The 27,076-nt window shown below is 58.4% G+C and overlaps 3 protein-coding genes across 3 annotated transcripts in view; all 3 read left to right on the top strand.

Annotated features, from left to right (window-relative positions):
* The first annotated feature begins 2,105 nt into the window (after window positions 1-2,105).
* Window positions 2,106-3,222, top strand: POP7 (POP7 homolog, ribonuclease P/MRP subunit). The gene is made up of 2 exons (XM_056128419.1): window positions 2,106-2,254; window positions 2,439-3,222. The coding sequence occupies exon 2, from the start codon at window positions 2,449-2,451 to the stop codon at window positions 2,869-2,871; it is 423 nt and encodes a 140-aa protein (XP_055984394.1). The 5' UTR covers window positions 2,106-2,254; window positions 2,439-2,448; the 3' UTR covers window positions 2,872-3,222.
* Window positions 3,223-16,401: 13,179 nt separating this feature from the next.
* Window positions 16,402-18,278, top strand: EPO (erythropoietin). Its single transcript, XM_056128306.1, has 5 exons — window positions 16,402-16,414; window positions 16,783-16,934; window positions 17,512-17,598; window positions 17,858-18,037; window positions 18,126-18,278. Exons 1-5 carry the CDS (start codon window positions 16,402-16,404, stop codon window positions 18,276-18,278), a joined length of 585 nt encoding a protein of 194 aa, XP_055984281.1.
* Window positions 18,279-23,041: 4,763 nt separating this feature from the next.
* The window catches only part of ZAN (zonadhesin), a 36,142-nt gene continuing 32,107 nt past the window's right edge, over window positions 23,042-27,076 (top strand). The window contains exons 1-5 of the mRNA XM_056128305.1: window positions 23,042-23,086; window positions 24,860-24,954; window positions 25,577-25,629; window positions 26,247-26,393; window positions 26,643-26,923. Of these exons, the coding sequence (XP_055984280.1) occupies window positions 23,042-23,086; window positions 24,860-24,954; window positions 25,577-25,629; window positions 26,247-26,393; window positions 26,643-26,923 (621 nt within the window). The remainder of the gene's footprint in view (window positions 23,087-24,859; window positions 24,955-25,576; window positions 25,630-26,246; window positions 26,394-26,642; window positions 26,924-27,076) is intronic.

The following is a 27,076-nucleotide window of genomic DNA, read 5'->3' as shown; positions in this document are numbered from 1 at the left end:
AGTTCTGACAGGGGCAGCTGACAGCAGGGCTGCCAGGCGCTGATCCGAGCAGGTAGGACACGTGGGCTTGGAACTCATGCCCAGGCATCCACATGGCATGAGCCCCATAGCACCCACGCCGGACCCATGCTGGCCTGCTTTCAGAAATACTATTGAATATTTCTAGAATATTCCTCACTTCCCTGAACTCCTGCTTATCCATTAAAATTCTGTTCAGGGTGGGGCTGGAGTGATAGCACAGCAGGTAGAGCGTTTGCCTTGCACGCAGCCAACCCGGGTTCGATTCCCAGCATCCCATATGGTCCCCTGAGCACTGCCAGGAGTAATTCCTGAGTGCATGAGCCAGGAATAACCCCTGTGCGTGCATTGCCGGGTGTGACCCAAAAAGCAAAAAAAAAAAAATTCTGTTCAGGGGGCTCGAGCAATAGCACAGCGGGTAGGGTGTTTGCCTTGCATGCAGCCGACCCGGGTTCGATTCCCAGCATCCCATATGGTCCCCTGAGCACGCCAGGGGTGATTCCTGAGTGCAGAACAAGGAGTAACCCCTGTGCATCGCCGGGTGTGACCCAAAAAGCAAAATAAAATAAAATAAAATTCCGTTCAGGGCGAACGGGGGAGGAGCAACAGTCCAACAGGAAGGGTCTTTATCTTGTACACTGCCTCCCCAGTTTTGATCCTAGATACTCCATATGATCCCCGGAGCACCACCAGGAGTGATCTCTGAGAGCAGAGTTGGGAGTAACCTCTGACCATCACTAGGTGTGGTGCCTCTCAAAAACCTCAGTTCAGGGGGCTGGAGTGATACCACAGCGGGTAGGGCTTTTGCCTTGCACGCGGCTGACCCGGGTTCGATTCCCAGCCTCTTATATGGTCCCCAGAGCATCGCCAGGAGTAATTCCTGAGTGCAGAGCCAGGAGTAGCTCCTGAGCATCGCTGGGTGTGACCCAAAAAAAAAAAAAAACTCAGTTCAGATATAACTCCTGAGGTGGATTAGGGTTGTAGCCGGTCCTTCATCCTTACCTATTGGCTAACTCTGGGCCCTGCCCCCCACCCCCAATCTTGTGGTTAATAGAAGAAGCAAAGAGAGGTACTATAAAGGCATGTCACTTGCCTTGAATGTGGCTGTGTGGAGGGATCGCCAGCACTGCAGGTTCTCTGGAACGTGACCTCTCCGCAGTCGTGAGTCAGATGAGGTTGGACTGCACCCCGCGACGCCGCTAGGCTGGGTGGGGGGGCGGGTCTGCACACAGCGATGCTTGTTCACGTTACTAGGCTTATGAGGTGGCAAGGCAGGAATTATCAGTTATGATTCTCATGATAGTGGCTGGGAAACACAAGCGGAGAGTAGCTCGACTTTGCCAAGGAATATTTCAGGCACCTCCTCGGAGGAACACTGCAGAAGCTCCCGCAACCTGCACCGAGAAGCCCCTCCCCAGGCCAAGGAAAGTGTCCACTGGCCTCTGGGAGCCAGGCACTCAGGTGCCTCCTGCCCTGCCCGGCAGGGGGCGCACGGCCCCGATACTGGATGGTGGGTGGAGGGGGTGTGAGTGAGCCCGAGGGCGCCAAAAGTCCTGGCCCTAACCTGGGTCCCCCGGGCTCAACACGGCCAGAGAAACGCGACAGGAAACTGTCCCCGTGAACTGCAGAGCAGTCCTGGGGTGCTGTCATTCGCCCCACACCCCGCCGGCACTCTCAGCTCGGTCCATTCTGCTCACGCCTCCTCCACGGGTCGCAGGGCCCGGCCCTGCCCCCTCCCCGCTCTCCTCGCCAGCCCCCCACCCCCACCCCGTGCGCCCCCGGCCCAGCCCCCTTTACTCTTCTCCAGCTGCAGGGCGGGGAGCCCCGATTGGCTCCAGTTTCGGGCCCCGCCCCCTCAGACCACGCCCACTGCCTCCCGCCCCGGACCCGGAGCGTACACGTGGTCGACGCGTCACCACTCCTCCGGAAGCCTCGCGTGACTAGCGAGGTGGCGCGAGCCCTCAGAAAGGGGCGGGGAGAAAACGGAAAGCTAGAAGGCGATTGGCGGAGCGCGCGGCGGGCGCGCGCGTGCGCAATCCGCGACCCGAGGCAGGTCTCCCCGCGCTACTCGGGCGTCCGCGCTCCGGGCATCGCGGCGCTCTTCGTGCCGCTCTTCCCTTCCTGGGGTTCGCGGGGCGCGGGCAGCTCCCTTCGCTCGGGTCGCCGCGACGCTTGACGGGCCCCCGGAGGGGAGCGGCCGCGTGCGCGTGGAGGGGCCCTGCGCTGTGGAGAGCGAGTAGGCGCGGGACGAGGAGGGGGTGCTGGGATGAATGAACGGGGCTAAGAACTGGGGTCCGCGGGGCGTGAGCGCGCCCCCTCCCGGCCGCTCCCGCGGGGAGGGACCCCGGACCGGAAAGCAGAGTATCGGCTTGTCCACCCCCCCCAGCCCTTTCCCTAATCCGCTCCCTTTCCCGTGCCAGGGCCCACGCCATGGCCGAAAACCGAGAGCCCCGCCGGGCCGTGGAGGCCGAGCTGGACCCGGTGGAGTACACGCTGCGGAAGCGGCTGCCGCACCGCCTGCCCCGGAGGCCCAATGACATCTACGTCAACATGAAGACGGACTTCAAGGCCCAGCTGGCCCGCTGCCAGAAGCTGCTGGACGGAGGTGCGCGGGGTCAGAACGCTTGCGCCGAGATCTACATCCACGGCTTGGGCCTGGCCATCAACCGAGCCATCAACATTGCCCTCCAGCTGCAAGCGGGCAGCTTCGGCTCCCTGCAGGTGGCCGCCAACACGTCCACCGTGGAGCTCGTGGACGAGCTGGAAACGGAGAGCGACGCGAGAGAGCCGCTCACGCGCAACCGCAATAACTCGGCCATCCACATCCGAGTCTTCAGGGTCACCCCCAAGTAACAGAAAGCAAGCGGCGCCTGGCCAGCCCCGCCACCACGGGGGGCCTGGACCCCAGCCCACCCTTTTGTGCCGAGGATGCTGAGTTTGTTTGGTTTGGGACACGCCCAGCGGCGCTCAGAGCTTACTGCTGGCATCCTCGGCGGACCGTGTGGGATGACGGGTCTCGAGCCTGGATCTGCCTGAACAAGGCAAGCGCCATACCTGCTGTATTAGATCTCTGGCCCCGAGGACTGAATTGGGGGGTTGGGGAAGGATGTTGTTTATTGGACCCTAGTGGTCCGGTCTTTGTGAATCTGTGTTCAGTTACTGTTGTCTTAGACAATAAAAAGTATCAGTTAAGTGTCCACCAAACTCCTTCCTCCCTTGCCAAGTCTGTGTCCGGTGGAAGAGGGGAGCAAAGTTATAGTAGGGGAGCCGTGGCGGTGTCCACCTTCACAGAGAGCAGAGTCGTCTGGACAGTAGGGGGCAGGGCACTAAGACCCCAGGACCCTAAGGAGCCCAGAGTTGTGACCCTTCCCAGACCCCGAAAGGGATATAGGAATGGAGGAAGTGAAGAGCCTGTGGGAGAAGCTATAGGCTTCTCTTCCTGTCTTGACGGACTCGGGCATCAAGGGCTCCCCGTCCCCCCATTTTTCCTAACTGTTGGTACAAAGACCACAGCCACCCCCAAGTAGGTAATACCTACAGTCTTGTTTGGCTATTTGTGACTTGATCGTCTGTCTTCTCTTGTTTATCAAAGGAGTCACCTAAGGCAATGTTTATCAAAGTGGGTGGTGACCCAATTGTGGATCCTAAAATCAATTCAGAGGGTCACAGCCTTTAAAAAAAAAAAATCAGCTTTTTTTTTAAAAAAAAGCACAACCTCAATGTGACCTTGCAGTTGTTGACCTCTGAGTTATAGAGGTGAATCAATGTCTACATGTTCACTAGATTTGTGCTGGAGTGGTGCTTTTATGCTGTGGTCAAAGGCATTTGAAAGCCTCTGGTTGAAAGGTAACAGCATTTTGCTCCGTAATTCACTGGAAGGCAATTGGGCTATGGTTCTGAAACTGGTGCTTTGTTGAAATTCCTCTAGTTTGAGGTGTTTTTTTTTTTTTTGTGGGGGATGGGCTGGGAACCATCTGGAGGCTTAGAGTTTATTCATTGCTCTATGCTCAGGGGTCATTCTTGGCATTCCTGGGGATGTAGTTGGTGTCCGGGATCGAATCTGGGTCGGCCACATGTAAAGCAAATGCCTTAACTGCTGTACTATGTCCCGACCCTGGGTTGAGTAATCTTGTTCACTCTGAGGGGAGCCAGGAGATAACTGCCAGCAAGTCATTGGGGCTCCTTCTAGGCCTGGCAACTACCTGTTGATTATGGTCTGGGTGTTGCCTTGGGACTCCAAGGATCCAAATGAAATGACCCCAATGTCAGGAACTCACCATTTAACGAGGAACAGGGATACAGATGGGTTTGTGAATGATTAAGGTAGGCTCAGAAAGCAAGGAACGGACATGAGAATTAGGAAGCAACTACCTTCCTGCTGGGAAGCAGAAGGTTTCACTGGGACATGGATGTTGAAGGATAAATAGGAGTTTGTTAGGCAGAAAAAAAGAATGGGGACTTAGAGGATCTATCTGACCAGGGAACACAGGGAACTCGGGTGCAGGCTGGGTGTTTCTGGCATGGAGGATGAAGGGCTGGAGACATCTCTTATACCCCCGGGCCCTGATCTCCTGTCATGGGTAACTGCAAGACCCCCTAGGATGGAGCAGGGTGCTGGATGGAACACCGGTCTCCCTGCACCTGTGGTCTGCCTCTTTCGGGTGGGGCAGACCAGACCAACCTGCATCTGGGCTGCTTCTGTCCCAGCTTACTGATTATTTTGTGTGTGTACGTCACTTTAAAGAAGTTTGCCCCTACTTTATACATGGTAGCTTACAAAGTTGTCCACGATGGTTCATTCCAGGCATTCCTGTTCCAGTAGCATCAATCCCACCCCCAGTTCCCCTTCCCTCCACCATTGTTTCCGTTTTCCCAACCACCCCTCAAGTCTGCCTCTATAGCAGGCCCATAATTTTTTTTTCTTTTTGGATCACACCTGGTGATGCACAGGGGTTACTCCTGGCTCATGTACTCAGGAATTATGCCTGGTGGTGCTCAGGGGACCATATGGGATGCTGGGAATTGAACCTGGGTCAGCCACATGTAAAGCAAATGCCCTTCCCGCTGTGCTATTGCTCCAGCCCCTCCCACAATAATTTTTATATTGCCTGTTACCACTAACAGCTTAACAGAATCATTTAAAAACATTTATATAGAAGAAAATTTGTAAACGTTGTTATATCTCACTATGGGGACATTCAATCCCTGTCTGAGGGTTCACTAAGCTGTTGTTGCAAGTTAAGCCTTCTGTGTTGTTTTGTTAGATAGGTCGGCTGCCATGTTATCTCATCCGGTCTGGTGTACAACTACTGATAGGGCAGTGCTGTAGAGTTTTGAGATGTCATATGGTCACAAATGCGGCTGCATGCTTCAGAAAATTCAGAATATTTCACTGGGCAGCCTGTGAGGCTGTCCCGAAGTGGTAGAAGGCAGCTTTGGGGTGTGGGAACAGCTGCTGAGGCTTTGGTAGGGTGGAAACTGGCCCACCCCATCCTGAGATTGCCCTGGAGGTCTCAGCTGGGAATGGGGGAAATTTGAGCAGCTAGTTGATCTCTTCTGAGATTTATTTGTGAGTCTCTGGGACAAGATAGATGAGCTTACATGGGTCCAGCCTATTGTCTCTCCCTCTAGTTCTCTGGTTGCTTGCCTTTGCCTTCCCTCTGGCCAGGTCTGTAGAAGCAGCTCCCAGCTCTGCAGAGAGCCGGGGACATGACGGGAGGCAGCAGGCCTTTGGGGGTGGCCCTGCATTGAGCCCGGGGGTCCGGCAGGCCAGGGCATATCCCACTCCCTCCCATCTGGAGGAAGGCCCACCGGCCTCATTCCCCTTCTCACTTTCTCAGCTGTGTTTTAGGACTGGGGAGCAGGGGATGGGCTGGGGGCAGAAGTTGGGGTTCAACACAGATCCCCTTCCTCTCTCCACTGCAGAGCGCACAGCAGGAAATGACCCCCTGCTTCCAGCATCCCTCAAAAGGCCAAGACTGGGGGGTGCAAGTAGAGGCCACCGCCCGCCTGCTCCTGACGATCAAACAGGAAGCCGGACAGCTCCATGTGGCAAAGCCAAACCATCACAGGAGTGAGCTTGGGAAGGTTCAATAAACAGTTACGGAGGCCAGTTCTCACTAGGCTCACCTGGCGGGGGAGGACATGCCTAGGGATGTGACCTTCTGCCCCTGTACTGACCCAGATGAGTTCCTGGTATCCAGAAGAACATGCGTTCACCTCCACAGAAGCTGGCCTTGGAGTACCGTATTTCACCTAGTCATTGCTACACACGCACCATCAGCCTGATTTTTGTTTGTTTTTTTGTTTGCGGGGAGTTAGGTGTGCGGATCACACCTGGCTGTGCTCAGGGGGTCACTCCTGATAGTGATTAGGGGACCCCAGGTGATGCCAGGGATCAAACTCTTGTCGGTCACATGCAAGGCAAGCACCCAACCTGCTATACTCTCTCTCCAGGCCCCAGGCCACCCTGTTTGTAAGAAACACTGGTGCATTTTTTTTTAACTTTTTTATTGTATCACCATAAGATAGACCCATGGGGGCCGGAGCGATAGCACAGTGGGTAGAGTGTTTGCTGGGTTCGATCCCCGGCATCCCATATGGTCCCCCAAGCACCTCCAGGAGTAATTCCTGAGTGCAGAGCCGGGAATAACCCCTGAGCATTGCTGGGTGTGACGCAAAAAGAAAAAAAAAACACTAAGATAGTTCATGATTGGATTTCAGTCATACAGTATGCCAACACCCATCCCTCCAACACTGGCACATTTTATTTTATTTAATTTTTTAATTTTTTATTTTTAAATGAATCACCATAAGGTGCAGTTACAGACTTACAAACTTTTGTGCTGAGCGATAGCACAGCGGTAGGGCGTTTGCCTTGCACGCAGCCAACATGGCCGACCTGAGTTCGATTCCTCCGCCCCTCTCGGAGAGCCCGGCAAGCTACCGCGAGTATCTCGCCCGCACGGCAGAGCCTGGCAAGCTCCCCGTGATGTATTCGATATGCCAGACACAGTAACAACAAAGTCTCCAATGGAGACATTACTGGGCCCGCTCGAGCCCACTCAAGTTTCAGTCATTCAATGATTGAGTACCCATTCCTCCACCAGTGCCTGCTCTCTCCACCACCAATGTTCCCAGTATCCCTCCCATCACCTCCCTATTCCTCCCACCCCCTTGCCTCTGTGGCAGATGCATTCCCTTTTACTCTCTCTCTCTCCTTTAGGGTATTGTGGTCTGCAATGCAAATATTGAATGGCCTTTATGTTTGGTCTGTAGTCTATTTTCGGCTCGCATCTCCCATCCTGAGTGGGCCCTCCAAACACCCTTTACTTGGTGGTCCCTTCTCTATCTGAGCTGCTTTTTCCCGCAGCCTGTGAGGCCAGCTTCCAAGACGTGGAGCAATACTTCTGGTACTTGTCTCTACTATTCTTGGGTGTTAGTCTCCCATTCTGTTACTTTATATTCCACAGATGAGAACACTGGCACATTTAAAAAAAAAAATGGTTCCATACGTGGTGGCACCCCACTTTTCTCTTTTTCAAAATTATTTGTCATGAAATCTTTGATGACACAGTGAAATGCAGTTCCTTGGGGAGCAAATCATCTGTGTTAAAGCAGTGGTAAGGCAAGCAATCTGTGAGATTCCCCCTTTCTCACAGCCCTCGGGATGCTTCTGGAATCATGTGTTTCTGCTTACTGACAGCTCTTGCTCCCTTCCCCCCTTTCATTGCCTGCGCCAGAAATAGAACACGGGTCTTCCACCTGGAAGTGAGAGCGCTCCAGGCCCACCTCTGCGCTGAGCCACCTCCCAGCCCTGGTTTTTTATGATCATCTATTGCTTGTTTGTTTTTGTCTTGGGGACCACACCTGGCAGTGCTGACTCCTGGCTCTGAGCCCAGGAATCACTCTTGGAGGGACTTGGAGGACCTTTGTTTGGGCCCAGAGATGGCACTTTGGGTCGGTGTTGTATGAGGCAAGCACCTTACCCGCTGTCATATCTCTCCGGTCCCCTCTACTGCTTTTTAAAGAAGAAAAAGTTAAGGCAAGCAGTTGGAGCAGCTGCATCCCTGCGGACAGCGTTACAGTCTGTCAAGTGTATGCATCTCTCCCTACGTTTTTTTGAGGGGGGTGGGCGGGACGGGTTATTTTTTGGGGCCACAACTGGCACTGCTCCTGGTTTTCAGGGATCACTCCTGGTAGGGCTTGGGCACTCTATGGGTGCCAGGGATCAAACCTGGGCTGGCCACATGCAAGGCAAATGCTGTACTTTCGTTCTGGCCTCCTCTCCTTATGTGTTTCTAAATAAAACTGTTTTCTTTTTTAAAAAAAGAAAATTAGGGGCTAGAGTGATAGCACAGCGGGTGGGGCATTTGCCTTGCATGCAGCCGACCCGGGTTCGATTCCCAGCATCCCATATGGTCCCCTGAGCACCGCCAGGAGTAACTCCTGAGTGCAGAGCCAGAAGTAACAACCCCTGTGCATCGTCAGGTGTGACCCAAAAAGGAAAAAAAAAATAGTTAAATTTTATCTGAGGTATATTACTTTGTTTTTCCCCCCTGTATTTCTTTGTTTTTGTTTTGGGGTCACACCCAGAGATGCCCAGGGGTTACTCCTGACTCTGAACTCAGGGATCACTCCTTACTGGCTTGGGGGACTACATAGGATGCCAGGGAAGGAACCTAGGTCGGCTACATGTGAGACAGGCACCCTACCACGTCTTCCCTCTCCAACCCCAAGAAGGAGGGTTTTTTATTGGGGGGGGGCACATCTGGCAGGATTCCTGACAGAGCTCTAGGGCTGCCGCTGGGGCTCCAACCCGGCTCCCCAGAGCAGAGCATACATCGAGTTATCACTCCTACAACAAGCCTCACTTCTATTCATCATCATTTTTCTTGTATTTATTGGGGGGAGGGGCTGGTCTAACACAGTGGTGCCTTGTGACTTTTCCTGACCCCGGCCCGGAGTGACGCCTGACAATTGTCAGGAACCCTATGAGAATCTGAACTCAAGTCAAAGCCATTACAGCCACTACAGCCACAGGCAAGGCAAGCATCTTCCCCCAATACCACGTCTCCATCTCTGTGAAGTCTTGACAGACCCTAGATCATGGTTGGAGGTGAGTGAATGAGCAGAGGTTGGGCTTCACCTTCCTGGGACCACCTCAGTTTCTTCCGGCGCAGGGCACAGGAATCATGTAGGCTGGGAGAATAACATCTTCTTCAGAGGTGGACGGTTCCTGGTTCGTGAAATAAGAAGAGGCCGAAAACTCCCTTCTGTACTGGCTCCTCCTGGGGTCAACAATAAGGTCTTCTGTTTGTTGGGGCCTCGCCTGACAGTGCTCAAGTCTGACTCCTGGCTCTGTGTTGTGATCATTCCTGGTGGGGTTTGGAGACCATGTGAGGTGCCAAGGATCAAACTTGGGTTTGGTGCGAACAAGACAAGCGGCTGGACCCTGGTGCCCATGACATGCTGGCGAGTCCCATGCTGGGATCTTTGCTGAACCAGCCCTATGGAGCAGCTTCTCTCCTAGGCTGTGTGGTGGGAAGTGGCACAGACTGTTTGGCGGCATGTTCCCAGATGCAAGAAGGCACCCCCTACTCCCACCTTACCCATGTGAGAGACGCTGGGGCCCGGCAGAATCACTGCGGCCCAGGGAGGCTTCTTTGGAGGGATCAGACTTGTGGGGATTCAAGAGAAGCACCCGAGTGAGTTTATAGTGTGAACCCCAAAGTTTTGTTTATTTATTTTGCTTTTTGGGTCACACCCGGAGATGCACAGGGGTTACTCCTGGCTTTGCACTCAGGAATTACTTCTGGCAGTGCTCAGGGGACCATATGGGATGCTGGGAATCAAACCCAGGTCAGCCGCATGCAAGGCAAATGCCCTACCCGCATGCTATTGCTCCAGCCCTGAATCCCAAAGTTTTATTTATTTTATTTTTATTTTTTTGCTTTTTGGGTCACACCCAGTGATGCACAGGGGTTACTCCTGGCTCATGCACTCAGGAATTACTCCTGGCGGTGCTCAGGAGACCATATGAGATGCTGGGAATCGAACCCAGGTCAGCCGCATGCAAGGCAAATGCCCTACCCGCGTGCTATTGCTCCAGCCCCTGAACTCCAAAGTTTTAAATAAACTGAAACGTGTTTTGTTTTGCACGTGCAGGGAGCACACCCGTAGTGCTGAGGGCTGACTCCTGGCTCTGCACTCGGGGATCATTCCTGGGTGGGCTTCGGGGGCCATAGGGGGGCTGAGGGTGGAACCCAGGAGGGCCACGCACAAAGCAAGCGCCCTATCTATTGTGCTATCCTTCTGGCCCTCCGGTATCTGAGTCTTTTTTCTTTCTTTTGGATCAAACCCAGAGATGCTGAGGGGTTACTCCTGGCTCTGCACTCAGGAATTACTCTGGAGGTACTCGGATGACGGACCATAAGGGATGTTGGGAATCGAACCTAGGTCGGATGCATGCAAGGCAAATGCCCTCCCCGCTGGACTATCGCTCTGGCCCCTGGTATCTGAGGCTTTACCCCTACCTCCTACAGGCACACACAGACACTTAGTTGGGTCGAGAGCCAGTGATTTTCTGAGCCCCCTCTGGCCGCACCCCACAATTCTCACAACATTTCCCAGGGCAGGACAGCGTGACCAGGTGCTGGAAAGCTCTGGGAAGGGCACCTCTTTTTTTTCTTCCCCTTTGTTTTCAGGTGCCTGGATTCAAACCCAGCGATCCTTGTGGGCAGGTCATGTGCCCCTCCACTGAGCTGCTCCATCACTCTGGTCCTCTCTCAAGTCCCGTGGGGTACGGGGGCAGATGTAGGAGATGCCCAAGGGCCTTCAGCCTGGGTGAAGGCCCAGGTGTGGACAGCAACAAGCTCCTTCATGGAGCCCTCGGCCTGGCCTCCCTGGCCCCGCGACCACAATGACCCTGGAGAGCTGCCCTGGCGCAGGGTCCAGGGATGAGCCAAGTGGGTATCTGTGAAGAGGGCTCAGGCTGCTGACTGAGCACGCGCTCTCTCTCCCTCCCTCTCTCTTCCCCCCTCTCTCTCTCCAACCCCCCCACCTTGGGGTGTGCTCAGGGCTCACTCCTGGACACCCAGTTGCAGGAGGGGGACTCGAACCCAGGTTGGTGGGTGCAAGGCAAGTGCCCACCCTGCCATCCTCTCTCCTCTGGCCCTTAACCTGGGCTCTTTTTATGTTGTTTCTTTGGTTTGGGGGCTACACCCAGCGAGGCTCAGGGATTACTCCTGACTCTGTATTATTCCTGATGGGACTCAGGGGGCCATACAGGATGTCGGGACCAAAACAGGTGGGCCACATGCAAGGCCAGCACATTACCCAGTGGGCTGCTGCACCGGCCTTTAACGTGGGCTCCCTCATACCAGCACCCCTCACAGCACCGGCCCGCGTCTGCCCAGGTGTGGGAACCTGGACGTGAGTTTCTCCACCCCGCAAAGCGGCTCTCACCTCCGCCTCCATCTCCTTTGGTTCTGACCACTGGCCTTCTGGGTTTCCCGAGTCCTTTTTTTTTTTCCCTAAGGCTATACCCAGGGGTGCTACCCGTAGCACTGCAATCAGGGATCACCTCTGGTGGTGCTCAGGGGACCCTATGGGATGCCAGGGATCAAACCCAGGTCGGCTGTGTGCAAGGCAAACGCCCTCCCCGTTGCCCCATCACTCTGGCCCTTCTCCCCAGTTCTGTCTCCTGCTTCCCACTCCCCGCCCAGCTCCCCATGGGCCAGGAAGCCCCCACCGCCACACCCGCCATGTCCTCCATCCCAGCACAGAAGGTCTTCCGGGAGGCTTCCGGGAGGGCAGAGGGGGAGGCCCAAGGCCCGTGCTTCCACAGCTGGGGCTTCGTGCCGTCTGGGGTCGGGGGCTGCTCAGGGGGGCTGTAAATTTGCTTCCCCTTGGATGTTCCGTGGGAACTGGCTGCCAGGAGGATGCAGTAGGACACGGCCCGTCTCCACCCCCACTGTCTGCCTGTCGCAATAGTCCCAGCCTTGGTGGCCGCCTGCTCAGAAGAGGTTGGAAGCTTCTTCAGGCCCCCCGAGATCCCAGAATTGGGGCGCTCAGGCAGGCCCCCAACAAACAGGCACGAATGGCCCACAGCCAGTCCTCTCCTTCTCCCTACGTCCTCCTGTTCATTGGCTGAGGGATCTGGAGCAGAGAACCACGAAATGCAAACCACATGGGAGTGATAACCATAAACCAGGGTGCCCAGGGGTCCCCAGGTGAAGGGGTCCTGCCTTGTACTCTCTTTGGCTCGCTTCTCATGCACCGGTCTTTCAGGAGCTGTTCAGATCTGGCGCCTCCTAGGGTTGTGAGGTGCTCAAGCTCCACAGCTGTCCAGAGGGGGGGTGAGTGTAGTGGGGGGGGCCAGGCAGGGGTTCTCAGGTGCGCTCCCTGGCGGTGTCTAGGAAGGAAAAGTTCTACATCAGGGAAGACGTCAGGGAGGGCTTCCTGGAAGCGGGGGCTGGAGTGAGAGAGCAAACCAGGTAAAAGGCACAATGAGGTCAAAGGGCAGGAAGCCGAAAACGTCACTGAGCTTACGCACGCCTGGAGGGTGGGGGAGAGCAGAGTGGGAGAACATCTGGGAATGTGTCCCGGCCACAGGGAGCCTGGAGAGGCCCCGGCTCATGGGAATGAAGCCAGAGGGACATGGTTTCCCTGGGAAATGACTCGGGGCCGATGGGCAGGGAGTGGGTGTGGTCTCAGGACCGGCCAGCTTTGGGCCCACATTCCAGAGGGGGTACAGCAGGGAGGGGTCATGGAGGCTGCCAGAGGGGTCCTTTCCCCCTTCGCTCCCTGTGGCACAGGGTTCCAGAACCATTGAGGGAAGGGCCGGAACCATAGGACACCAAGGGAGGTGTTTGCCTGACATGCTGCTCACCGGGGCTTGATCCCTGGCATCCCATATGGTCCCTTGAGCACTGTCAGCCGTGATTCCTGAGTGCAGAGCCCTAAGCACCACCCAATGTAGCCCTAAAAGAAAAAAAAAAAACAGGGGCTGGAGCGATAGCACAGTGGGCAGGGCATTTGCCTTGCATGCGGCTGACCCGGGTTCAATTCCCCGCATCCCATATAGTCCCCTGAGCACCGCCAGGGGTAATTCCTGAGTGCAGAGCCAGGAGTAACCCCTGTGCAGCACCGGGTATGACCCAAAAAGCAAAACAAAAACAACAACAACAACAAAACCAACACTCCAAACTGTGGAGGGTCAGAGCTGGGAAGTACCCCAGGGCCCCTGGACTGCAGCTCAGGCTGGAAGTTTGGATGGGGCAAGCATCCGTCTCCCCACTCCTCTGCCTGCTCTGCTGCCCTGGTCACTCTCTCCGTGGTCCTTAGCACCCAGGGTCTGGTCCAGGGGCCCCCTCCCTCCCTCCCTTCCTGGGGCCTGGACTCACAGCCGGGAGAGGAGGAGCTATCTGCACCCCCCAGCTGGCCCTGGGCCTGCCCCCCTCCATGGCCAGGTCAGGGCAGTGACGCAGGAGTCTGGGGGGGCCGGCACAGGACGTGTGTGGACGTGTGTGTGCGTGAGCCTGTCCCACAGCTGGGATCTGGAAGGGAGGAGAAGCGGGTTCCGAGGGCCGTGCAGGCTGGGAGGCTGCCGCTCCGGCAGACGTGGGGCCTGAGGTCATGGGGGACGAGGAGAGGCGTGGACGAGCAGCGGGACACCAGGTTCAGAGGACTCAGACCCCCGCTGCTTCCACCCCGATGTCCACCAGACTCCCAGCACGTCCACTCAGATGATCACGGCGCCTTCTGAGTCTCCGTCAGGTCTGGATTGAACAAGGCTGCCCCGCGCTCCAGACCCCCGCAGTCTTCGCTCTATTCCCGGGTCGGCCCTGGGAGAAGCTCTCTCCTCTCTCCAGCCTCGCAGTAGGCTCTCCAAGGTGCGCCTTGGCGTGTCTCCTTCACCCTCTTCCCAGGGCCTGGCTGAGTCTCTGGGGCTGGTTTTCTTTCTTTTTTTTTTTCTTTTTGGATCACACCCGGCGTTGCACAGGGATTACTCCTGGCTCATGCACTCAGGAATTACTCCTGGCGGTGCTCAGGGGACCATATGGGATGCTGGGAATCAAACCCGGGTCGGCTTCGTGCAAGGCAAACCCGCTGTGCTATCGCTCCAGTCCTGGGGCTGTTTCTTGAATGAATGGACCAAGGAGTAAATGAGCTAATGCTGCTCCCTCCAAGCCAGTTCAAAATCTTCAAATGACAGGGGCCGCAGAGATAGGACCGTGGGGAGGGCGTTTACCTCGCACGCGGCTGATCTGGGTTCCATCCCTGACACCAAGCCTGCCAGGAGTGATCCCTGAGTGCAAAGCCAGGATTAAGCCCTGAGCACTGCTGAGTATTGCTCCCCCCAAAACAAACCCCCAAACCCCCACAAAATCCGCAGAAAATCAGGAAGCTAGTGCAGGACATAAGGTTATACCTTGTATGCAGCTGTTCAGCTGCAATCCCAGTTCTATTCCACGCACCACACAGGGTCCCCTGAGCACTGCCAGGAGTGACCCTCTGAGCACAGAACCAAGAGGAAGCCCTGAGCACTGCCGGGTTTGGACCCAAGAAACAAAATCTGCAGATGGCTTCAAGAACCCCTTTACAAGGCGATAGCACAGCGGGTAGGGCGCTTGCCTTGCATGCGGCCGACCCGAGTTCGATTTCGAGTATCCCGTATGGTCCCCCGAGCACCACCAGGAGTAATTCCTGAGTGCATGAGCCAGGGGTAACCCCTGTGCGTCACCGGGTGTGACCCCCCCAAAAAAAAGGAAAAAAAAGAACCCCTTCACAGCCTGGCAGCTCCTTCACCAGCTCTCGGACCCTGCTCCCAACCTCCACCTCCGTTCAGTGCACAGACCACGCTCCCAACCTCCACCTCCATCTGCAGTGTTGCATCTACCTTGCCCCGCTCAAATTGTCTCCAAAGCCCAGTGACCTGTGTCCCCTCCTCTCTTGAGCCCTCCTGGATTCTCCCGGTGAGGAGTGACCTTTCCGTCTCCCAAACTCTCCCAGTCCAGACTGCCCTGTGTAATTTATAAGCTGCAGACTGGAGGGGGTGAGATCTCGTGCGCTGTGCGGGTGTGTGGTGTAGGGTCTTGCTCCAAGGCTCTGTAGGCAGGAAGTATCTGCTATCAGGGGAGCAAGGTGGGAAGGAAGATGGAAGCCTTCTGATGGGGAGGGCTGTCCTGTTTTTTTTTTTCATGGCTTGGTTTGGGGGACCATACCTGCTGGTGCTCTGGGATTTAGTGGTATACTCCTGACTCAGTGGTCAGGGTTGGCTCCCAGCAATGCTCAGGGAACCAAGCAATGGGCTCCCGTATGCAAAACATGTGCTTCAGCCCTTTGTACCACGTCTGGGGCTATTTGGAGACCTGCGACAGGAGAGCATGAAGAGTGTGAGCAGTGAGGGCGCAGAGGTGTGGTCACCCCAGGACTGGAGAGTCCAGCTACCGCTGCAACCCTACCCTGCGGGGCTAGCCCCCTTGCTGTGTGTGTGTGAGGGGGAGGGGGAGGTCAGTCTATTTCAGAGTTCTTGGTGGGTTGGGGGAGGCGGGAGTGTCGGGGCCACACTCCGGGGTGCTCAAAGGCTATTCCAAGTGACCCCTTGGCAGAACTGGGGGCCCAGCAGCCCAACCGGGATTCGAACCAATTCTGGCTGCAGGCAAAGCAAAAGCCTTAAGCCCTGGGCGCTAGCCCCGGCTCCAGCTCCGGAGTTCCTAAGAAGTGCGCGCAAATCTCACAGGTCAAAAGAAGCCAACAGCAAACAAAAGCCCCAACGCCGCGGCGCACCCGCCCTCCCACACCGAGGTCCGTGCGCGGCTGTCAGGGTCCCGCACAGGAGGGGGGGACCCTAACTCCGCGCGCGCTCCCATCAGTTTCCCCTTAGACTCGGCACCGGGGCCAAGGCAGCCCCCACCCCGCACCCCCACTCAGCCCCCTCTCGGGCCAGCCCCGGCCGCTCCGCTGCGGTGCCCAGGAGAAGGGAGGTCGGGGGTTCCCCAGCCTGCCCCAGCCCCAGCCGTTCCCGCGGCACCTCCCTGAACTCCGGGGTCACCGAGCCGCGTCCGCTCCCGCCCCGCCGCCAGCGCAGACCCAGGCGTCCTGCCCCCGGCGCTGACCCCTCTGGCCCCGCACCTCGGGCGACCCCTCACGCACACAGCCTCCCCCGCCGCCCCCCACCCCCACGCACGCACACAGCCTGATAACAGCCCCGACCCCCCGCCCGAGCCGCAGTCCCGGGGCCGCACCCCCGCCGCTCGCCTGTTGAACGCCCGCGCCGGGTGTTGCCGAGCCCCCGCCGCCCCCCGAGCTCCCCGGCATGCGGGCCCGCAGCGCGGCCCGCCGAGCCCCCCGACACTGAGCGGCCGGCGCGGCGCGGAGATGGGGGCGCACGGTGAGTGCTCGCGGCGGGGGGCGCTGTTTGGCCGCCGGGGGTTCAAGGACCCGCGAGCCGCCGCGGACCCGGGAAGGGCCGGGGGGTGGGGCCGCCGCCACGTGCCGGCCGGGCCGGGGGGCGCAGAGCAGGCGCAGAGCCGGGTCGGGCCGGCGGGACGCGTGTGGCCCCGAGTGAAGTTTGGCCCCGGCCCGGCGGCCGCCTGCGGGGGGTGGGGTGCGCGCCGCCGCCGGGGTGCATGAAGCGCGCGCGGGCCGGCGCCGGCCGTCGGGGAGCTCGGGGTCAGTGGCGACTCCGGGGGCAGGGGAGGGGGAGGCGCCGGCACGCCCCCTCGAGCCCACCCCCCGGGGCCTCTCGCTGCCGCCCAGGCTCAGGGTCGCGCCGCTCGCGGGCATGCCCCGTCCTGCTGCTGCTGCTGCCGGGGGCCCTCGCCGTCCTGGGCGCCGTCCCGCGGCTCGTCTGTGACAACCGCGTGCTGGAGAGGTACATCCTGGACGCCAAGGAGGCCGAGAACGGCACGGTGAGCCCCCCTCCCCAGGCCGCTCCGCCGCGCGCTCGCGGGGACCTGCCCCGCGCCTGCCTCTTGGTGCAGGGCTGGAGGTGGGAGGCCAGAGCACCCTCTGCAATCAAGTCCGACCAGACCCCCGGAGGGGGGAGGCAGCGGGGAGGTTGCCCCGCACGTGGCGGGCCGGTGGAGCCCAGCCACCACGCGGGGGACCCCCGAGCACAGAGTCGGGAGTAACCGCCCGTGCCGCTGAGTGTGACCCCCCCCCCCGAAAAACACAACCTCCCTAAGAAGTAACCTAATAGAACCGGTAGCCCCGAAAGCCAAGGGAGACCCCAGACTGGGTTGGCCCAGCACCCTCATTCCCGACGTCACGCAGCAGCCCCCCACCATCTACCGCTTTAAGGAGACAGAAGGCGCCCCCCGGCCCGCTGCGCCGGCCCCGCCGGGCTGTGGTGGCGCCCCCTAGGGGTCGGCGATGCTCGCTTTTGGAATCGCAGCCCCCCTGGACAGGGCAGGGGGGAGGGTCCTGCGGTCCGTGGGCCGGGCCGGCCGCCGGCGGGACCACCCACAACCCCCTTGTGCTTTGCAGATGAGCTTTGGCGAAAGCTGCGGCCTCAGCGAGAATTTCACCGTCCCGGATACCAAGGTTAACTTCCACGCCTGGAAAAAGATGGAGGTGGGTTCCTTTCCTTCTTCCCTTTGGGGAAACTGATGGGGGCAGGGAGGGAGACGGGGAGAAAGAGAGAAATGGAGGGGAGAGAGAGAGAGAAGAGAGATGGGGAGAGAGAGAAGAGAGAGAGGGAGAGGGAGGGCGGGGGAGGGCTGGCGAGGGAGACGCTTCCTTGGACCGCATTTGCTGCCTCCTTCATTCATTCCACAGAGGAGAGAGGGTCCACTGCACCCCTCGGGCTCACTCCAAGTCTCTGTCCTCTCAGGTGGAACACCAGGCCATGGAGGTGTGGCAAGGCCTGGCCCTGCTCTCAGATGCCATCCTCCGGGGCCAGACCCTGCTGGCCAACTCCACAGAGGCGCCGGGCGCCCTCCAGCTGCACCTGGACAAAGCCATCAGCGGCCTTCGCAGCCTCACCTCCCTGCTGCGGCTGCTGGGCGTGGAGGTGAGTGATGCCGTGTCCTTCCTGCTGGTCCCCGGCCCCTCCTCTGTTCTGCCCTGGGACGCTTCTCCCAACCGACTCTCTCTGGCAGAAGGAAGCCAGGCCCCCTCCCATGGCCTCCCCCGCGCCACTCCGGACCTTCACGGTGGATTCCCTGTGCAAGCTCTTCCGCGTCTACTCCAACTTCCTCCGGGGCAAGCTGAAACTGTACGTCGGGGAGGCCTGCAGGAGGGTGGACAGGTGACCTGCGTTCCTGTCCCGGGCATGTCCACCACCTCGCGCATCACCCCTGCCTGTGCCCACGCCTCCCGCCTCACCACTCCCGACCCCCGCCGGGGGGCTTCAGCTCAGCACCAGCCTGTCCTACGGACACTCCAGGGGCCAGTGGGGACATTCTCAGGGGCCAGAGGAACAGTCCAGAGCTCCAGTCCGACCTCAGGATGCCACCGGATTCATTCAGAGATCCAGGCCGCCGTGCTGGGACGGGGCCAAGGCCTGGTTGCTGCTCTGGCACCCCGAGGGCCGTCACCTTGGACGGGCCGGGCTTCCGTGGACTGACCAAGCAGAGAGCGACCGGGTGCGCTGGAAAACTTGGGTGGCAAGCCATGACCTCTCCTGCGCTTGTGGGGACCTGCTCGCAGGCCGGCAAGAGCCCCCCCTCCCCGCCCCCTGGACCATGAGGGTGGTGGGAGGCACGAAGAAGCACGGGGCTGGCGCCTGGCTGCCGTGGGGTCCAAGGTTTATGTATTTTTCCAATCTCACCGGCAAGAACTGAAATCCATACCACGCCTCCCGGTTCTTCTGTTGTCCCGAAGCCCCCTGCTTTCCGGGCTCTGCCCTGTCCAGGAAGGCCACTGCAGGTCTGGGAAGCCAGAGGTGGCGGGGGCTGGGCCCTACGTGCCGCCTTGCAGGGCCTGGCTGACCTCCTGACCCCGCTGGGCCTGAGGCCACAGGCTCTGCCCACGCTGGTCGATCCCAGGCTCCATTCAAGGCTGTCCTTTGGGAGGCAGCTGCCAACCCATTCAGACCAACCTCGCGGGAACCCAGGAAGCAGAAGCCTAAGACAAGGGCTGGGGGCGGGAGTGGGGGGTGGGGAAGAGGTCGTGACCAAGTCATGACCATGGGGTGTCTCTGATTTCCCCCTCTTCTCCCAGGCCCTTCCCAAAATGCCACATTCCTGGAGGCCCCCTCTGTCACCCAGGGCAGCCGTGCAGCTGACTTCCTTCCCAATTGGGCATCTCAGCCAGAAAGTCACAGAAAAGGCAGAAAGCAGTGTGTGTGTGTGTGTGTGTGTGTGTGTACGCGAGGGGGGTTGAGGCGGGGGAGGGACATGTGGCCAGCAGCCTTCGGATCCCAGTGTCATTTACATGACCTGGATCCAGTGCAGTATGGAGGCTGTCATTGTTCCTACTTCATTATTTATTCATTTATTTATTTTGGTTTGGGAGACATACCCGGCAATGCTCAGGGCTGACTCCTGGCTGTACATTCAGGAATTACTCCTGGTGTGATTGGAGGCCCATATGGGATGCCAGGGATCAAACCAACCCAGGTCGACAGAGTGCAAGGCAGACGCCCTTCCCGCTGGACTATCGCTCTGGCCTTACTGTGTTTCTTGATTGGGCCGGGAATGGGGAGGTTGACCCGTAACTGGCAGTGCTCAGGGGCTATTACTGGCTCGGTGCTTGGGCAACAGATGTTGCTGGTATGGAACCCTGGCCGTGTGCAACGCCAGCACCTTCCCCGCTGTACTATCTCTCCGGCCCACCCACATTGTTTTCCTGTGGAATGGATGAAGGCAAGGCTATGCCTGAGATGAAGGCAACACTGTCCCCCAGCTCCCTGCACCCTCACTTTGCCTCTCTTCAGCTGAGCTCTTCTTTAGAGTCTGCTCCTGCAGCTGGTGGGATGGTGGGGCCCCTGCTAGGAGAAGCCAGCCTCCTCTAGGACCCAGCTTCTGAGCACTTTCTGGGGACAGACCCCCAGGCTTCCCTGGCTTCCCTTACGGTCAGCCCTTACGCTTGTAGCCGGAGAAGCCGGCCTCCACCTCCAAACGAGAGAGGGGAGTTTGTAACCCGAGGCAGATTTAGGGACAGGCTGGAGGACTTCTGTGTGGGATGGGGGTAGGGGTGAAGCCGCGGTGGGCGGAGCTGGTCCAGCGGGCGAAATCCACACGAGGGCGGTGGGGCTCCGGGGAGACAGTGCCCCCTGCAGGTTTTCCAGGGAAGTGTCAGACCAACAGCCAGAGCCCTGGACTGACCTGCCTGGCTCAGGTGCGCGCTGGGACAGAGGCTGGGGCAGGTGCCCTCCCGTTTCCATGGAGATGCGCCGCTGTGACTCAGTAAAGAAAAAACTTCCTCTCAGGTGGAGTTAAACGGGTGGAAACGCATGTCCTGAAGCCCGAGGGATCCCTGTACTAAGTGATGGAGGATCTGATCTAGGCGTTGTAACCCCAATCCCCTTTACTTAATCTGATTTGCTGGCCCCGTACCTGGCTTCTCCACCCCCACACACCAGGATTCAGCATTATTACTCCCCAGCTTCTTCCCACACACCTTGCTAGAGAGCACAGAGATTCGAGTGTAGAACATGTTTGTTTGTTTTTTTTAATCTTTTTTTTTTCTTTTTGGGTCACACCCAGAGATGCGCAAAGGTCACTCCTGGCTCTGCACTCAGGAATCACTCCTGGCAGTGCTCGGGGGACCATATGGGATGCTGGGAATCAAACCCAGGTCGGCCACGTGCAAGGCAAATGCCCTACCCACTGTGCTATTGCTCCAGCCCCTAGAACATGTTTTCCCTAGAATGTGGTTGTGACTCTAGTTCAGATCCTGGCACCTCGTATTACCTGAGCATTACCAACACCTGAGCATTACCAACAGGGGACTCTGAGCACAGAGCACCTTCCCCAGGCACTGCCACCCCCCCCCACCCCAAATTAGGCTGGAGCAGATTTTTTTTCTTTTTGGGTCACACCCAGAGATGCACAGGGGTTAGTCCTGGCTCTGCACTCAGAAATTACTCCTGACGGTGCTCAGGGGACCATATGGGATGCTGGGGATCGAACCTGGGTCGGCTGCGTGCATGGCAAATGCCCTACCCTCTGTGCTATCGCCCCAGCCCCTAGGCTGGAGCAGTAGCTTGGCAGAAGAGTATTGCCTTGCATTAGTGAATTAGTGATGTCTGGGGTCTATTCCCAGCACCAAACAACCCCCCCCCCATTCCCAAGCATCCTTCGCCTTCCCCCACACACACAGTTATGGGACCTGGAAGAACCTAGCCGTCAGGTGCTACCCTGGCAACAACAGGGTTCAAATCTCACTCAGGCTCCTGCAGTTCCAGATCCCTGTGGTGAAGGGTCTGAAGGTAGCTGAGGGAATGCAGAGCGTCCTGTGCTGAATCCGAGCCTGTGCCAGGAATACGGCGCAGACCCCAGTGGGAGCTCCAGGGAAGGAAGAAACAAAGCAATGGATGCTGGACCCTGGCACTTGTGCCAGGCGTGGTAGCTGGTATATTAGGAAGATGAAAAACATAGTTTAGGAGGCTGGAGAGACAACACAGCTGATGAGGTGCTTGCCTTGCAAACAGTTGACCTGAGTTTGATCCCTGACACCCCATGTGGTCCTCTGAATCCCACCAGGAGGGATTCCTGAACATCGAGCCAGGAGTCAGCCCTGAGTACCACTGGGTGTGGCATCCCCACCTCCACAAGAAAGAAAACAGTTGCGTTTTTATTTTTGTTTTTTGTTTGTTTGTTTGTTTTGCTTTTGGGTCACACCCAGTGATGCACAGGGGTTACTCCTGGCTCTGCACTCAGAAATTACTCCTGGCGGTGCTCAGGGGACCATAATGGGATGCTGGGAATCAAACCCGGGTCAGCCGTGTGCAAGGCAAACGCCCTACCCGCTGTGCTATCAATCCAGCCCCAAGAAAGGAAACAGTTTATTGATTCCACGTTTAGTGAGACATGATGGTGCTGTTCTGGGACTAACACTGGGAAATTTGAATGATGGTGTGGGACCCTGAGAGGGCAGTCCAAGGGGGCTCAGGGGCGCCCCATCTGTGGCTGATCCACAGGAGGGCGGGAAGGAGCTGGTGAGGACCAGAGGCCTGTGATGAGATGCGGACTGCACAGGATCCCCCAAGGGACCAATAGCTTCAGTGAATTTTTCTCTTCCCTTCTCTTTTTTTGTCTTGTGGGGAGGGCACACCCAGCCAGTCAGCTACTCCTGGCTCTGCACTCAGGAGTTACTCCTGGTGGTACTTGGGGATCCATTTGGGATGCTGAGAATTGAACCTGGGTTAGTTGTGTCCAAGGCAAGTGTCCTCCCAACTGTACTGTCACTCTAGCCCCTCAGTGATTTTCTTTTTCCTTTCTGGTTTTTGGGCCCCACCCTGCTGTGTTCAGGGCTTTTCCTGGCTTTGCACTCAGGGATCACTCCTGGTGTGCTCTGGGGACAATATAGGGTGCCAGGAATTGAATCTAGGTCAGCCACATGCAAAGCAAACGCCCTCTGCACTGTACTATCACTCTGGCCCTTTTTCTTCTTTTTTTAAGAGAGGAGGGCAAAGTTTGAGACTCCATCTGGCAGTGCTCCGGCACTAATTCTGGCTCTGTGCTCAGGAGCAACACCTGGTGGTGCCCAGGGTTCAAATCCTGAGTGTGCCGGTGGGATTGGAACCCAGGTCAGCCACTTGTAAGAAAAACACCTTGCCTATTGCTCCCGTCCCTCTTTTTTCCTTTTTCTTTCTTATTTTGGTGGATGAGGGGAGGGTACTCTCGACTCTGTGCTCAGGGAATCACTTCTGGTGGTGCTCAGGGGAGCACAGGCAGGTTTTGGGGATCGAACTGGAGTTTAACCCTGCAAGGCCAGCGCCTCCCCTCTGGACTGCATCCCTAGCCTCTGTCATGGGAACTCTCTTCTGAGCTGACGCCCCTGCACTTGGCCTCTCAGCATCCCTGCCAGGCTTGCCTCTCCACCCCAGCCCACAGGGAGGGAAGGTACCATGTCCTGTCCCCATGGCCAGAAAATGGCCCTGAAGCTGGGCCAGGTGAATGGCGATGCCAGTATTTCTGATTTCCCACTGGGCCCAGAGCCAGCTGAGCCAAGTTCTGAGGCAGCAGTTACATAATTGTTGGACAGTCCTGCCTTCGACGTGTCCGCCACTGTCCAGGGTGCCCCTTCTTTGCCCGCCTGCAGCGGCGAGAGAGGGGAGAGAGAAGCTCATGGGTGGGGAGGGCTGTAGTCAAGGTGGCAGGGCAGAGAGAGGGTGCAAAGGTTAAGAGGCTGGCTGTCCAGGGGACACTGGTTCAAATCCTGGCAAGATGTAGGGTTCCCATCAGCACCGCCACTCATAGCGCAGCCGTGAGGGGTGAGGGTGAGGACGCCGGAAGGTTGACAGGGCCTTGGGGTTGTCTGTTTGTTTGGGGGCCACACCCAGCAATGCTCAATCCTGACTCTGCTCTCAGAAATTATTAACTCCTGCTGCCAGTGCTCTGGGGACCATACGGGATGCTGGGGATCGAACCCAGGTCTGCTGCATGCAAGGCCAACGCCCTGCCTGGTGTAATCGCTCTGCCTCCTTTTTTGGGGGGGAGGGGTCACACATGACAATGCACAGGGGTTACTCCTGGCTCATGCAATCAGGAATTACTCCTAGCGGTGCTTGGGGGACCATATGGGATGCTGGGAATCAAACCCGGGTCGGCCGCATGCAAAGTAAATGCCCTACCCTCTGTGCTATTGCTCCAGTCCCTGGCTCCTTTTTGAATATTCGCATATTTTTTCACATGAACTCTCTTTCTAGACTATAATCCAGTCTTACAGGCGAACATGAAGTTGGTCTCTTCTTTCCCTATTGGAAACAACCCTGCCATTCCTATGAGGGGAAGGGGGTGTCGCTTCCAAGCAGGACGCCCAGGTCCTCCCGATCCCCGTGATTCTTTTTTGGGCAGGAACACAACCCACAGTGCTGAGGGCTTCCTCCTGCTTCTGTGCTCAGGGATCACTCCTGGCAGGCTCAGGGGACCAATGGGATGCCGGGATCGAGCCAGGGTCTGCCATGTAAAAGGCAAGCGGCCTCCCCACTGTCCTGTTCCCCCGGCCCCTGCCACAGTTGGCATCTTGGTGAGTGTTTCCTTTCTCGCGAGGTGCTCTCTGGCCCAACCTCTGCTGGAGATAAGGAGACTCCTGCTTCGTTCCTTCCAGGCCTGACCCGTCCACTTTTCTAGTCCTGCAGCTCCTAGGCTGCCCGTTGGCCACCTCCGCCACTGTTGCCAACGACAGAATCTTAGGTCTGAAACGGGTTTTCCGCTGGAATCCCGCGGGTTCCGTTGGAATCTCTGCTGCCGTTAGAATGCAGGTTGCTATCAGGAAGGCCGTGACGACGCGGCTGCCTGATTCTCAGGATGCGGCCCTGCGTTCCTGCGTTGGAGCACTTGGGGTCCTGCTCTCAGCCTCGGGTTCTCTGAGATTCCCAGGCACGCCTCCTGGGGCTCCCGGCAGCCCCTGCTGGGCAGGGGGGGACGGAGCTGTGGGGTCCGGGTCCCTGAAGTGCTTTCCGCTTCTGTGGGGTGGGAGGGAGCTTTGGGAGGACCTTCTCTCTCGACCTCCTTGCCGCCTCTCTCCTGTCTGCCTCTCGCACCTTCTCCCTGGCATTCTCCTGGTTCCTCCTGCTAACGCTCCTCCCCCCGGTTCTGACCTTCAGGCCTCCCAGTGCTGTGTCGCAGAGTGACTCCTGCCCTCCGACTGTGCCTCTTTCATGGCCTCCTGGGAAGGGTGTGTCTAAAGAGGCCGGTGTTCCTCACGCTGCCTCCCCCGCCAGCTGCCTGTGAGCTCCCACATGGCCCCCCCAATCTGGACACTGGCACTGCTGGTGGGGGCCGCCTGGGCCCATAGCCACATGTCTGCCTCCATCCTGTAAGCCGGGCACTGGGGCAGAGAGGGGGAGGCCAGGTCAGGGGTGAGGGACAGGACAGGAGAAGGAGGAGGGAGAGCAAGGGGAGCCCCGGGGAGCAGACTGGGGGCAGAGGCAGGCAGGACAGGGGCGCAGCGTTGGGGAGACGGGGCTGACAGGTGAAGGGGAAGCAAACCCTCAAGCAAAGGACAAACTCAGGGGCCGATAGTCCAGCATTAAGAGCACTTGCCTTGCATGTAGCTGACCCAGGTTCAATCCCCGGCTTCCCCCTGGGTCCCCCAGCGCACCTGAGCCCAGAGCCAGGAGTAACCCCTGAGCATCTCCAGGTGTGACCCAAAACACAAAAACAATAGAATACAAGGCACAGAAGGGACACAGAGGGGAGGCGGCCAGGAATGGAAAGTTTGGGGTCCGGAGGCCTGTGGTGGGGGCTGGCCTGGACTTGCTCCTTGTACTTTTCCTGCACCTCCTCCTAGGGGGCAGCAGCTGAGACCGAGAAGACATGGGCCCTGGGATGCTGGGAGGGGGACCCCATGTTTGTATGAGGGCTAGAGTGGCCATGGATCTCCATGACAGGAACCAAGGGGCAAGTATCTCGTTTTTTTTCTGGGGCTCAACCACCAGGCAGGAGAAACCTCTGGACCAGAAGCTGGAGGGTCTGATCTCCAATGGCAGCAGTGAGTGGGAGGTCCCAAGACCTCGGCCCTCCTCCCCGGGGACCCCTCGGACTCTCTCCCCCCCTGGGACCCTTAGGGCTCTCCTCTCCCAGGACCCCTCGGGTCCCCTCTCCTCCCGTGTCCCCTCAGACTCTCTCTCCCCCCGGGACCCCTCAGGCCCTCTCTCCCCCTGGGACCCCCAGGCCTTTCTCCTATTAGTGTCCCTCAGATCTTCTCTATTCCTAGGATATCCTGTGGGTGTTTTATTTCTGGTTTCCAGGGCCTCCCAACCACACTGGGGGCCCCCAGAGCTCCCTACAGGGTGCTGGGGTACCCTGCAGTGCTTGGGACAAACCTGGGGCACTGCAACCCTTCTTGCCACCTCTGAAGTCCCAAAAGGGTGTGAAGGGCCGTCCTGGGCCTGCTGGAGGAGCCCCCTTCAAATGCATAACACACCCCGGCACACACCCCCACTTCCGCCTGCAAGCCCTGTCCAAGGCCCCCCAATTCCTCCCCAGAGATGACTCTTCTCTCCAATGCTCCCTCCAAGTCCCAGCTTCCCGCCCCTCCCGGGGACCACGCGCAGGGTTTCGTGGGGCTCCCCATCTGGCCTCACCCCCCCCCCACCTTCCCTGCAGGCATCATCACCCAGTGTGACTTTGAGGATGACAACAAACCCCTGTGTGGCTGGTCCCAGGGGTCCATGGATGACGGGGACTGGACCCGAGACAAAGTGTCATTCCCCAAGAGTGTCATGGGGCCCCCCGGGGGGTACCCAAGAGGAGGTGAGAGAGGGCTTAGAGAGCACTGTAGCCAGGGCCAGCTGGGCGAGGCAGTGGGTGTGGAGGCAGCTGGGAGGGGGCAGGCTGCATGGGGGGAGAGCCGAGGGGGGCCTGTGGGCATAGGGGCAGTTGGAAAGGGCTGATGGTGGAGGGCTTGCAGACGTGGGGGGGCAGGGAGGGCAGGGGGGCGTGGGGGCAGCTGGGAGGGGGCAGGTGGGCCCGGCCCCATCAACGAGCCTCCTGCCCCCTCAGATGGCTACTACTTGCACATGCTCTCCAGCACCTTCCCTCGGCGAGGGGTCGCCCGCTTGCGCAGCCCCCCAATCTGGGAACAAGGGCCCCTGTGCCTGCACTTCGTCTACCGCCTGTTCGGGCTGTCCTGGGGCGCCCAGCTGAGGCTGCTGCTGCAGGTCGGAGAGCAGGACCAGAATCAGCACCCCAACACCCTCTGGAAGCACTTCAACTCGCAAAGCCCCTCCTGGACCCCCATCACCATCACGGTGCCCGCTGCTGAGCTCAGCCTGCCCCGGAGGGTGAGGCCGTGATGGGGGCCGTGGGGTGCGGGGTCGGCTGTGGGCAAAGGGGGGGGCTGCGGTGGACAGCAGGCCAGGGCTGTCTGTCTGGAGTCAGGAAACGGCGAGCCGCGGGTGGAGGTGCTCAGGGTGCATGGGGTGGCCACTGCCTCC

Source organism: Sorex fumeus, unplaced genomic scaffold, assembly GCF_029834395.1.
Source record: "Sorex fumeus unplaced genomic scaffold, SorFum_2.1 ptg000064l, whole genome shotgun sequence".
Lineage (NCBI taxonomy): Eukaryota > Metazoa > Chordata > Mammalia > Eulipotyphla > Soricidae > Sorex > Sorex fumeus.
The sequence above is the reverse complement of the archived record's forward strand: the minus strand, read 5'-3'. Positions and strand labels throughout refer to the sequence as shown.

Bases quoted from the DNA above. Each gene is read 5' to 3' on its own strand.
- POP7 (XM_056128419.1), top strand. From the start codon at position 2,449: ATGGCCGAAAACCGAGAGCCCCGCCGGGCCGTGGAGGCCGAGCTGGAC.
- EPO (XM_056128306.1), top strand. The intron at 16,935-17,511 runs GTGAGCCCCCCT...TGTGCTTTGCAG, and splicing joins AGGAGGCCGAGAACGGCACG to ATGAGCTTTGGCGAAAGCTG. The intron at 18,038-18,125 runs GTGAGTGATGCC...TCTCTCTGGCAG, and splicing joins TGCGGCTGCTGGGCGTGGAG to AAGGAAGCCAGGCCCCCTCC.